At 40.8% G+C, this 14,507-nt stretch overlaps 1 protein-coding gene across 1 annotated transcript in view; it reads left to right on the top strand.

The window, feature by feature from the left end:
- Positions 1 to 6: 6 nt before the first annotated feature.
- The window catches only part of LOC149442150 (class I histocompatibility antigen, F10 alpha chain-like), a 49,595-nt gene continuing 35,094 nt past the window's right edge, over positions 7 to 14,507 (top strand). The window contains exon 1 of the mRNA XM_089656469.1: positions 7 to 417. Coding sequence (XP_089512595.1) covers positions 93 to 417 — 325 coding nt within the window. The 5' untranslated portion in view covers positions 7 to 92. The remainder of the gene's footprint in view (positions 418 to 14,507) is intronic.

The following is a 14,507-nucleotide window of genomic DNA, read 5'->3' as shown; positions in this document are numbered from 1 at the left end:
CTATACCGTCACCTCCTACATATCACATATCACACACCTCCATCCCTGTACATATCTCCTCCCTATACCGTCACCTCCTACATATCACACACATGACACCCTCTGATCCCGGCTCACATCTCCCTCTTCTCTCTGCAGGGATCCATATCGTCCAGGTGATGTACGGCTGTGAGCTGAGAGATGACGGCACCACTGCGGGGTATAATCAGATCAGATATGATGGGAGAGAATTCATGTATCTGGACACACAGAGATGGATCTGGATCCCGACCATGAATGAGGCTCAGATCACCACACAGAGATGGAACAGTCCGGAGGTCAGAGCGGGGGAGAGACTGAAGAATTATCTGGAGAATCTCTGTCTGGAGGATCTCAAGCAATTCACAGAGTACGGGAGAGAAGATCTGGAGAGGAGAGGTGACTATACATGTTTATTATCCACACACAATGTATACACGCTACACCCTATATACACGCTACACCCTATATACACGCTACACCCTATATACACGCTCCACCCTATATACACGCTCCACCCTGTATACACGCTATGCCCTATATACACGCTACACCCTATATACACGCTACACCCTATATACATGCTACACCCTATATACACGCTCCACCCTGTATACACGCTCCACCCTGTATACACCCTATATACACGCTCCACCCTATATACACCCTATATACACGCTCCACCCTATATACACCCTATATACATGCTCCACCCTGTATACACCCTATATACACGCTCCACCCTATATACACCCTATATACACGCTCCACCCTGTATACACACTACACCATATATAGTTTCTATACACTGTATACTGGGGAAGCACCAATATTCCAACAACCAAAATGTATCTGCCGAAAATATTGTTAGCATTTTGCCGATGGGAAAAAGGAGCCGATAATGGCCACTGATAACTGAGTCATGTGACTCAAAAAAAGCATCAAAATGCAACACGTGGGCGTTTTCAATGCATTTCAGGCCTGGATCACACCGGCAGTTTGCTTTTTTGTCCGTTTTTGCATGTGCGTTTTTGACCCTTTTTTCAATGTGTTTTGCATTTTTTTATTTATTTTGACCAACTTGTTGCCGGGCAGATTAAAAATGCAAAATGCATCAAAAACGAAACACAAGTTTTTGGTGCATTTTTGCTGTTTTCAGTGCATTTCTGGCCTATTTCACACCAATTCAGTTTGTGTATTTTGTCTGTTTTGCTGTTATTTTTCAGTGAATTTTGTGTTGTTGATGTGCTTTTTTGCAAAAATGAAACTCATGAGTTTTTGATGCATGTTTGCATTTTTGTTCTTTTTGCAGTGCGTTTTGTGTTTTGCACGCACGTTTTTGAATTTTTTTGTTTTTACACGGTTTGTTTTCTTTTTTGGTCAACTTGTTGCTGGACAGATTAAAAATGCATCAAAAAACGCAACACGTGTGCATTTTTGATACACTTTCAATACATTTCAGGCTACACTCTATATACCCTGTATACCCTCTACACCCTATACACCCTGTATACACACTACACCCTATACACCCTGTATACCCTCTACACCCTATATACCCTGTATACACACTACACCCTATACACCCTGTATACTCTCTACACCCTATATACACACTACACCCTATATACCCTGTATACACTCTACACCCTATATACCCTGTATACACTCTACACCCTATATACCCTGTATACACTCTACACCCTATATACCCCGTATACACTCTACACCCTATATACCCTGTATACACTCTACACCCTATATACCCTGTATACACTCTGCACCCTATATACCCTGTATACACTCTACACCCTATATACCCTGTATACACTCTACACCCTATATACCCTGTATACACGCTACACCTTATATACCCTGTATACACTCTACACCCTATATACCCTCCCTATATACCCTGTATACACTCTACACCCTATATACCCTGTATACACTCTACACCCTATATACCCTGTATACACTCTACACCCTATATACCCCGCATATGCACTATACACTGTATACCAGGGATGCGCCAATATACCAGCACTCAAAATGTATCAGCCGAAAATATTGTTAGCATTTTGCCAATAGGAAAAGAGGAGCCGATAATGGCTGCTGAAAATGTGCAATTTTGCCATGATTTTACCGCGATTAGGGTGCGTTTTTCATAGTCCTGTGACTCAAAAAACATCAAAATTCAACACGTGCATTTTTGATGCATTTTCAATGCATTGCAGGCTTGGCTCACACCAGCAGTTTGTGTTTTTGTCTGTTTTGAATGTGCTTTTTTGACTTTTTTTTTTTTTTTGGCCAACTTGTTGCTGGGAAGAATAAAAACACAAAATGCATCAAAAACTAAACACATGAGTTTTTGATGCATTTTTGCTGTTTTCAGTGCATTTCAGCCCTGTTTCATACCAATGCAGTTTGCGTAATTTGTCTGTTTTGCTGTTCTTTTTCAGTGCATTTTGCATTTTTGATGTGCTTTTTAAAGCATTTTTGCATTTTTGGGTTTTTTTTGGGGCCAACTTATTGCAGGGCAAATTAAAAACTCAAAATGCATCAAAAATGAAACTCATGAGTTTTTGATGCATGTTTGCTGTTTTCAATGCATTTCAGGCCTGTTTCACACCAGGGCAGTTTCTCGTATTTTGTCCTTTTTGCAGTTCGTTTTGTGTTTTATTCACGCACGTTTTTGACACATTTCTTGATGCGGTTTATGTTTTTTGTACCTTTTTTTTTTTTTGGACCAACTTGTTGGTCAGATTAAAAACACATCAATAACTTGACATGCATGTGTCTTTTGATACGCTTTCATGCATTTCAGGCACGCTTCACACCAATGCAGTTTACATTTGTTTTTCCTTTTTGCAGTGCGTTTAATTTTTATTTATTTTTTTTTGTGTCCAACTTGTTGCTGGACTGTTTAAAAACACAAAATGCATCAAAAACACGTGCATTTTTTATGCATTTTCAGTGCATTTCAGGCCTGTTTCATACGAATGCAGTTTGCCTTTTGTCTGTTTGCAGTTGTTTTTTAGTGCATTGTGCATTTTTGACGTGCTTTTCAAAGCATTTTTTTGGCAAATTTGTTGCTGGGCAGATTAAAAACACAACGCATATGCTTTCAGTGCATTTCAAGCCTGGTTCCCACCAAAGCAGTTTGTTTGTCTGTTTTTGCAGTGCTTTATTGCATGCGCATTTGACACATTTTTTTTTTTTAATCTTTTCTTTTGTCAACTTGTTGCTGGACAGCTGCAAAATGCATCAAAAACACAACATGAGTGTTTTTCTGTGTTTTCAATGCATTTCAGACCTGTTTTATACCAATGCAGTTTGCGTTTCGTGTTTTGCAGTTTTTTTAGTGCGTTTTGCATTTTTGCACTCCTGTTTTTTTTACCTTTTTTTTCTTCTTTTTATGCGGTTTCTTTAAAATAATAGAAAAAAAATAATTTGTTTTTTGGACAAATTGTTCCTGGGCAGATTAAAAAGCATAACTTTTGAAAATGCGTCAAAAATGCACTACATGCGTTTTTTGCGCCTCTATTGCTTTCTGTTGCACCAAAAATGCAATGTTTTGCATTTAAAAAAGTCCCTGACCCTTTCCAAAAATGCAGCAGCTCAAAAAAGCATAGATGTGAATGTGTCCCATAGAAAGCCATGTTTAATGGACTGTAGTGCGTTTCTGCAAAAAAAGCTGTAAACAACGCATTGATGTGAGTCAGGCCTGAATAGGGACCTGCATTTTTCACCTTCATGCATAGAATGCATAGTTACATAGTTAGTCTGGTTGAAAAAAAGACAAAAGTCCATCCAGTTCAACCATAGAAAAAAAAAGTTATAATCCTACACCCACAGTTGATCCAGAGGAAGGCAAAAAAAACCCCAGCAAAGCACGATCCAATTTGCTCCTGCAGGGAAAAAATTCCTTCCTGATCCCCCGATAGGCAATCGGATATTCCCTGGATCAACTTTACCTATAAATGTTATATCCAGTTATATTCTGTGTATCCAAGAAATAATCCAGGACTTTTTTGAAGCAATCCACTGAGCTGGCCAGAACCAACTCTTAAGGGAGTCTATTGCACATTTTCACAGCTTTTACTATGAAGAAACCTTTCCATGTTTGGAGATTAAATTTCTTTTCCTCCAGATATAAAGTGTTCCCCCTTGTCCTCTGTGATGACCTCAGGGTGAATAACTCTACACTGAGTTTACTATATGAACCACTGATGTATTTATACATGGAGATCATATCCCCCTTATGTATTATACATGGAGATCATATCCCCCCTTATGTATTATACATGGAGATCATATCCCCCCCTTATGTATTATACATGGAGATCATATCCCCCCTTATGTATTATACATGGAGATCATATCCCTCTTATGTATTACACATGGAGATCATATCCCCCCTTATGTATTATACATGGTGATCATATCCCCCTTATGTATTACACATGGAGATCATATCCCCATTATGTATTATACATGGAGATCATATCCCCCCTTATGTATTATACATGGAGATCATATCCCCCCTTATGTATTATACATGGAGATCATATCCCCCCTTATGTATTATACATGGAGATCATATCCCCCCTTATGTATTTATACATGGAGATCATATCCCCCTTATGTATTATACATGGAGATCATATCCCCCCTTATGTATTATACATGGAGATCATATCCCCCCTTATGTATTATACATGGAGATCATATCCCCCTTATGTATTATACATGGAGATCATATCCCCCTTATGTATTATACATGGAGATCATATCCCCCTTATGTATTATACATGGAGATCATATCCCCCTTTATGTATTATACATGGAGATCATATCCCCCTTTATGTATTATACATGGAGATCATATCCCCCTTATGTATTATACATGGAGATCATATCCCCCTTATGTATTATACATGGAGATCATATCCCCCCTTATGTATTATACATGGTGATCATATCCCCCTTATGTATTATACATGGAGATTGTAACTGAACCAGACCCCGACTGCACTAGGGTATTTTCGTTAGACTCTCGCTTCCCTATCCGAACACAGATCCACGGACACCACCGCTGACCAAACAGGAAATAGACTGCTTTATTTTAACACAGATACAAAATATATACATTCAAGGGAACAACCCACCTCCCTGCATAAGGACACAGGGCGGGGCAAACCAAATCTAGTAACTAGAGACACACAGCTGACACCCCCCACTAAGCCAATACACAAACACATACATCCCATAATAGTTTGCTCCCAAGCCAGACACACAATAGAACAATGGGACAACCACATGGCATTAAACAATGAACAACCCCCACACCCCAGCTATACATGTTTACACAATATCAGGACATCTCACCCTGCGCCCCTAACAGGCATAGGGTGACTTACACATAATAGGGATATGGGGAGCTGAGACAGGGGTTTCCCCACCTCTTCAAAGGGGGCTGTGTTCCATGGGCCCCCCACCCAAAGTCACTCCCGTCAAAGAGATCATATCCCTCTTATGTATTATACATGGTGATCATATTCCCCTTATGTATTATACATGGAGATCATATCCCTCTTATGTATTATACATGGAGATCATATCCCCCCTTCTGTATTATACATGGAGATCATATCCCCCTTATGTATTATACATGGTGATCATATCCCCCTTATGTATTATACATGGAGATCATATCCCCCCTTATGTATTACACATGGAGATCATATCCCCCTTATGTATTATACATGGAGATCATATCCCCCCTTATGTATTATACATGGAGATCATATCCCCCCTTATGTATTATACATGGTGATCATATCCCCCCTTATGTATTATACATGGAGGTCATATCCCCCCCTTATGTATTATACATTGAGATCATATCCCCCCTTATGTATTATACATGGTGATCATATCCATCCTTATGTATTATACATGGAGATCATATCCCCCTTATGTATTATACATGGTGATCATATCCCCCTTATGTATTATACATGGAGATCATATCCCCCCTTATGTATTATACATGGAGATCATATCCCCCCTTATGTATTATACATGGAGATCATACCCCCCCTTATGTATTATACATGGTGATCATATCCCCCCTTATGTATTACACATGGAGATCATATCCCCCCTTATGTATTATACATGGTGATCATATCCCCCCTTATGTATTATACATGGAGGTCATATCCCCCCCTTATGTATTATACATTGAGATCATATCCCCCCTTATGTATTATACATGATGATCATATCCACCCTTATGTATTATACATGGAGATCATATCCCCCCTTATGTATTATACATGGAGATCATATCCCCCCTTATGTATTATACATGGTGATCATATCCCCCCTTATGTATTATACATGGAGATCATATCCCCCCTTATGTATTATACATGTTGATCATATCCCCCTTATGTATTATACATGGAGATCATATCCCCCCTTATGTATCATACATGGAGATCATATCCCCCCTTATGTATTCTACATAGTGATCATATCCACCCTTATGTATTATACATGGCGATCATATCCTAGATTCCTAGATTGTAAGCTCGAAAGGGCAGGGCTCTTGAACCCCTCGTGTATTGTTTGTTGCTGTATTGTCTCATGTTCTGTCCACCGCTATAATGTACAGCGCTGAGCAAACCTTTTTGGCGCTATATAAATTCTGTATAATAATAATATCCCCCCCTTATGTATTATACATGGAGATCATATCCCCTCTTATGTATTATACATGGAGATCATATCCCCCCTTATGTATTATACATGGAGATCATATCCCCCCTTATGTATTATACATGGAGAATATATCCCCCCTTATGTATTATACATGGGATCATATCCCCCTTATGTATTATACATGGAGATCATATCCCCCTTATGTATTATACATGGAGATCATATCCCCCCTTATGTATTATACATGGAGATCATATCCCCCCTTATGCATTATACATGGAGATCATATCCCCCTTATGTATTATACATGGAGATCATATCCCCCCTTATGTATTATACATGGAGATCATATCCCCCCTTATGCATTATACATGGAGATCATATGCCCCCTTATGCATTATACATGGAGATCATATCTCCCCTTATGTATTATACATGGTGATCATATCCCCCTTATGTATTATACATGGAGATCATATCCCCCTTATGTATTATACATGGAGATCATATCCCCCTTATGTATTATACATGGTGATCATATCCCCCTTATGTATTATACATGGAGATCATATCCCCCTTATGTATTATACATGGAGATCATATCCCCCCTTATGTATTATACATGGAGATCATATCCCCCCTTATGCATTATACATGGAGATCATATCCCCCTTATGTATTATACATGGAGATCATATCCCCCCTTATGTATTATACATGGAGATCATATCCCCCCTTATGCATTATACATGGAGATCATATGCCCCCTTATGCATTATACATGGAGATCATATCTCCCCTTATGTATTATACATGGTGATCATATCCCCCTTATGTATTATACATGGAGATCATATCCCCCCTTATGTATTATACATGGAGATCATATCCCCCTTATGTATTATACATGGAGATCATATCCCCCTTATGTATTATACATGGTGATCATATCCCCCTTATGTATTATACATGGAGATCATATCCCCCTTATGTATTATACATGGAGATCATATCCCCCCCTTATGTATTATACATGGAGATCATATCCCCCCTTATGTATTATACATGGAGATCATATCCCCCCCTTATGTATTATACATGGAGATCATATCCCTTCTTATGTATTTATGGTGATCATATCCCCCCTTATGTATTATACATGGAGATCATATCCTCCCTTATGTATTATACATGGTGATCATATCCCCCTTATGTATTATACATGGAGATCATATCCCCCTTATGTATTATACATGGAGATCATATCCCCCCTTATGTATTATACATGGAGATCATATCCCCCCTTATGTATTATACATGGAGATCATATCCCCCCTTAATCTCATCTTCTCAAGAGAGAATAAATTCAGTTCCTCTAATCTTTCCTCATAGCTGATCTCCTCCATGCCTCGTATCAGTTTGGTTGCCCTTCTCTGTACTTGCTCCAGTTCCCCAATGTTCTATTTGTGAATTGGTCTTACTAATGATTTGTACCGGGGGAAATGATATCTCTCTCTCTGGAGTCTATACCTCTTTTAATACAAGAGAGGATTTGTCTCGCTTTAGAAGCCGCAGCTTGGCATAGCATGCCATTATTAAGCTTGTGATCTACCAGAACCCCCAGATCCTTCTCCACCATTGACCCCCCCGGTTGTACTCCCCCTCGTATGTATAAAGCATGCATATTCTTAGCCCTCAAGTGCAGAACCTTACATTTATCAACATTAAAACTCATTTGTCACATAATTGCCCAATTACACAGAGCATTGAGGTCGGCTTGTAAATTGAAGACATCCTGTAAGGACTTTATTCCACTGCAAAGCTTGGTGTCATCTGCAAAGACTGAAATAGGATTTTTAATCCCAGACCCTATATTGTTTATAAATATATTAAAAAGTAAGGGTCCCAACACTGAACCTTGGGGTACACCACTGATGACCCCAGACCATTCAGAGTGTGAATCATTAACCACTACTCTCTGAATACCATCTTTTAGCCAGTTTTCTATCCATTTACATACAGATTTTTCTAAGCCTGTTGACTTTACTTTACACATTAGCCGTGTGTGGGGAACTGTGTCAAATGCTTTCGCAAAATCCAAGTATACCACGTCCACTGCCAGCCCTCTGTCCAAGTATACCACGTCCACCGCCACCCCTCTGTCCAAGTATACCACGTCCACCGCCAGCCCTCTGTCCAAGTATACCCCTGTCTCAGCTCCTCCTGTTCCTCTTATGTCTAAGGTACCCTGTGATTGTTAGGGGTACAGGGTGAAATGTTCTAATATTGGTATGGGGATTGTTCATTGTTCTCTTCCATGCTGCTGCATCCTATTGTTCTAGCGAACTATTATGGGATGTAATGTTTGTTTATTGGTGTGGGGGTTGTTCATTGTTCACTGCCATGTGGTCCCATTGTTCTATTATGTGTTTGTGTATTGACTTAGTTGGGGGTGTTTCCAGCAGCCCTCCTGATGGGACTGTCTGTTGGGATGTGTCTTTGGTTGCTAAATTTGGTTTGCCCTGCCCTGTGTCCTTATGCAGGGAGGTGGGCTGTTCCCTTGAATGTTTATATCGTGTGTCTGTGTAAAAATAAAGCAGTCCACTTCCTGTTTTAAGACGAGTCTGGTGCTGTCTATTTCCTGTATGGTCAGGTGTTAGGATTTCCCCCTTTCCTGGAATCCTTATATTCTTATTTCTTATATTCTCTTTGTGCTGCGCAGCGTCTGGGTGTGGCACGGGCTCGATCGCGATCGGGCAATCAACATAACCAACACTCAAGTAGGATACAGGAAGATTGCAAAGTTTATTACGTACATTACAGCTTATAAAGGCAAAAACCACAAACCCAAATTATCCAATAGTAAGACAAACTCAAATTATCCAATAGTAAGACAAACTCAAATTATCCAATAGTAAAGCGTACCTTTAACTTCTACCCAGATACTAGACAAGGTGCACCTTTTACTTAAACTGTTAAAATGTTAACCTCAGTCAGTACATCCTGCCATCTTTGGCTGTGTTCCCAGATCTCTTATCTGAACATCTATCTATGTTTGCTACGATATTTTGAAGACACCTGCAGTCTAGCGTTCTTCCTGTAACATTTTGCGGTTGTACTTGTTACAATTAAAATTTTCCATATAAGCTCGACAATAATGCTGACATTTCTTTACTTAAGACATAATAATTTCATCTACTTAAAGCATCACTCTAACTCCTGTCACAATGCAAGCATAATGAATACAAAATGGTATACCTGAATCAATAGCCCTAGCTCATATTTCCCCACAACCCCCTCTTTGATCATATTGAACCTTTGTTCACCATGATCACTCAGAATACCACACCTCCTCTCTGGATTGTCCAAACAAAGCAAGCCTGGAGCCGTCTGTTGGAGAGGTGGAGTCTGGGCTCTTGTGCTTAACTGCTAGCTTCATAGTCTTACCCACTCCCCATATAGCAACTTCTAAATAAATAAAAATTGCAAAAAGAAGTGCTAGTGTATAAAGTGCAATTAATTTTTTTATAAATCTTTGGAATACCCCGGTACCACTTCCGAATATTTTGGCACCTTCCATTATTTGATTGGTTGTCAGAAGAAAGGGGGTCCTCTGTTATCTCGGAATCCCCTTTGTCCTGAGATTCATCTTCCTCCGGGTCTTGAGGCCTTTGGGATGTAAGCTGTCTGTCTTATAGGATTCTTTCATTTGTCATCAGTAAGTCTCATTTTGAACTGAAAATGTGCACTAAGTGGATGAAGGTTCATTCAGTGTCCTAATAGATGGATCTTCTAGCATACTGATCATATGTATGTTAACAGTCTCGGTTATGTATAACCCAATGTCTGTGGGTCAGTGGGATGCAATGGGGTGGGGTATCCATTCATCCAACAGGTAAAAGTGTGCTGTTGTGTTGGGGGTATCAGTATCAGGAGTTCTGGGGTGGGATGTCGGGGGGCATAGAAACTGTGTTCTCTTGTTCTGGCGAACCTCTTGGGGAGTCCCTCATCTCTGGGTATTTCTTCAACCTCGATGCATGGATCCATTGTGGAGTCTGGTCAGTTAGAACTGCTGTTCTGGCGACTTTAAGGACTTCAAATGGGCCTTGGAAAATGGGTCCCGTCTTTTTCCTTGCAGCCAGTTGTTTGATCAGGACTTTGTCACCCGGCAGGAATGGATGAGTGGGACCTGTGGAAAGAGGAGGACAGGTGACAGACACCTTTTCTTGGTTTTCAGATAACACACTTACCAGATGTTTTACGTATTCCTCCTGTAAAGCAGAAAAGTTAGTTTCGTCTGGGGTTTGGCAGTCATTTGGTGGTCTACCTATCAGTATTTCATACGGGGAAAGTCCAGTCTTTTTATTAGGGGTGGTCCTAATTTGGTAAAGAACTGCGGGGAGATATAGCAGCCAGTTCTTTAAAGTTCCCCGTGGCTTTCTTCAGTCTGTCTTTTATTGTCCTGCTCATGAGTTCTTGAAATCTTGCATAAACAATGTCATGTTGTGTGTGGGTGTGGATGACGCGGCTGCTTCCTTTGCTGCTCTGTCTGCTAAATTGTTACCTCTGGCTAACGGATCATGTTATAATCATGTACTACCCCAAATGCATATCTGCTGTCAGTGTAAATGTTCACTCTTTGGTCAGAAAAAAGTTGACAGGCGCGCGTTAACGCGACTAACTCAGCTTGCTGGGCTGAATTAGCATGAAGCGGTTTGGCTTCAATGACTATGTCTGGTAGCATCACTACAGCATAACAGTTTGGTAGGTATGATCATCTGGTGTGACACAGCTGCCATCAACAAAAACATCTATACTGCCCGATTGGGGTATGTCCTTTAGATCATCTCTGGGTGAAGTGTTGTCTAACACCATTTCCTCACAGTCATGTAGAGGGGGTATAGTCACCATTTCTCCTCCCGTCTCACCCAAATTTGTCCGTTTCCAGACAAGTCTTAATCTGCAAATTCATATCCACTCAGTCTCTGTGCTGTCATGTGCTGTGTCGTCATATTGTGCAATAGCACTGCTATTGAATGTGTGGTGTATAACACAGTCGGTGATCCCTGTGTCAGTTTACTTGCATCCTTTACAGCCGTTGCACAAGCAGCCATTGCTTGAAGGCAATGAGGCATGCCCAAAACCACACAAGGCAACTTCTTAGAAAAGTAAGCCACTGGTCTATTTTTCCCACCGTGTTCCTGTGTGAGTACGGCTGCAAATGCGTCCGCTGACACTACACTGTAAAGCTGAAACTCCTTCTCATAGTCAGTCCGGCAGTGCTAAGGCTGGGGCATTAGTCAGTGATCTGATCAGTCTACCAAAAGCTTCCTTCCTCTCCGGGGTCCACTCTATCTGTTGTGGGGCCTCTTGTTTTGTTGTATCCCTGAGAATCGAATCACAGTGGGAACAGTCAGGTATCCACTGCCTGCAATACACTATTGACCCAAGGAAGGACATCATTGCAGCCTTGGTTGTTGGTAGTGTGAGGGACATTAGGGCTTTTACCCTGGCTGGGGAGACAGACCTTTCTCCTCCTGAAATCAGGCAACCCAGGTATTCCACCTGTTCCTGTACCCATTGTATCTTCTTTCTTGAGGCCAAATGGCCCTTTCCGGCTAGGTAATCTAGCAAGTGTCTTGAGTCTACCTCACAGTCTTCGCGGCTGACCATCAGGTCGTCTGCGTATTGGAGTAAGGTGGATCCCCTCTTTGGCTCCCAACTGTCTAAAGATGCTTTCAATACCATTGATAAAGCAGCAGGACTATCCCCATAGCCTTGAGGAAGACAAGACCAGGTCAACTGACCACCGTCCCATTGGAAAGCAAACACGTTCTGGGCATTTACTTCAACCGGAATGCTAAAGAAAGCATTGGACAGATCTATTACAGTGTAGAATCGCGAGCTACTGGGAATAGCCCCAAAAAATTGCCGTGATATCTGCTACCAATGGAGGTAGGGGAATAATTGTCTTGTTTACCTTCCTGAGATCCTGGACTAGCCTCAATGAACCATCTGCTTAATTAATAGGTGTGTTCCAGGGACTTATTGTCGGTCTGAGAACACCCATGTCAGATAAATTTGTATGGCTGGTCAGACAGGGGATACTGTTTTTGAAAACAAGGGACCGCGTCTTGTTTTAAGTTTGGCTTGTAAGGGGTGCAATTTACAAAGCCTACTGCAGTTTTGTCCTCCGCCCAAATTGGGTGGGAGGTCAGGTCATTTGGTAGAAGTATGTAAAGTCCTATATGGTCCTTTCTCTTTGGATTAGTCAGTTCACTCATCTTAGTCTTAGCTGTCAGTCTTCCTTGATTGTCAAATGTTATGCTGATCATGAGCTCAGACATTAATTCTCTACCCATCAACGCAACCCGGGCACATGGGCAGGACTGCAAAGGTCAATTTTGCAATGAGTATGTCATCTGGGGTTAGGACACAAGAATTTAAGATCCTTAATCAATCCCACTGGTAAGGGTACCTGTACCTTTGTGTCCCCTACTGTAATCAGTGGAAGTGTTATGTTTGATTTCTGGTTTTTTTTTTTTTTCTGTTCAACCACTACAAGTTTGTCTTCTGCTGCTAACTGTTCTACTGTTTCATCTGCCTTCCTTTGATCAGTCAAAAGTTTCTCCTTTCTGCTAGATTCATCTAATGCTTTCTGGCACTCGGCTTCCCTTTCTTTATCCTCTGTTTGTTCCCTCTCCTTCTTCTCTCTCCACCTTTGATACTCTTCCTCATCCTCCTTTCTCTGTCCGTCTTTCTCTACTGCTGTCCCAATAACCACTGCAGTTGTCAGTGCACCCAGATCCGGATAAATAGTCAACGGATCATTTGTTTTAGGCTTCTCATGGTCTGTCTCCTTCTCCGCTGAGTATAATACGTAGGGCGGGGGTGCAGTCGGAGTAGGTGGGGGTGGTAGGTCAGGTATGAGGACACTATTGTCATAGGCTGGAGGTACCGTCTTTTTCACATATATGTGGGAAGTCAGGGGAAATTTATTTCTACATTCCTTCAGTGCCTTCTGCCATTTTTAAAACATTTTATCATATTTATCAAGGATTTCCCCCTTTCCTGGAATCCTTATATTCTTATTTCTTATATTCTCTTTGTGCTGCGCAGCGTCTGGGTGTGGCACGGGCTCGATCGCGATCGGGCAATCAACATAACCAACACTCAAGTAGGATACAGGAAGATTGCAAAGTTTATTACGTACATTACAGCTTATAAAGGCAAAATCCAAATTATCCAATAGTAAGACAAACTCAAATTATCCAATAGTAAGACAAACTCAAATTATCCAATAGTAAAGCGTACCTTTAACTTCTACCCAGATACTAGACAAGGTGCACCTTTTACTTAAACTGTTAAAATGTTAACCTCAGTCAGTACATCCTGCCATCTTTGGCTGTGTCCCCAGATCTCTTATCTGAACATCTATCTATGTTTGCTACGATATTTTGAAGACACCTGCAGTCTAGCGTTCTTCCTGTAACATTTTGCGGTTGTACTTGTTACAATTAAAATTTTCCATATAAGCTCGACAATAAAGCTGACATTTCTTTACTTGAGACATAATAATTTCATCTACTTAAAGCATCACTCTAACTCCTGTCACAATGCAAGCATAATGAATACAAAATGGTATACCTGAATCAATAGCCCTAGCTCATATTTCCCCACAGTCAGGGTGGTGTCCATGGTTGGTGTTCGGACACAGAAGCGGGAGTCTAATGGAAATACCCTAGTGCAGTCGGGGT

The sequence above is a fragment of the Staurois parvus genome, unplaced genomic scaffold, assembly GCF_062004578.1.
Source record: "Staurois parvus isolate SC_StPar_1 unplaced genomic scaffold, SC_StPar_1.0 ptg000908l, whole genome shotgun sequence".
In the NCBI taxonomy this organism is placed as follows: domain Eukaryota; kingdom Metazoa; phylum Chordata; class Amphibia; order Anura; family Ranidae; genus Staurois; species Staurois parvus.
Note: the sequence above shows the minus strand (reverse complement) of the source record. Positions and strands in the feature narration are given on the sequence as shown.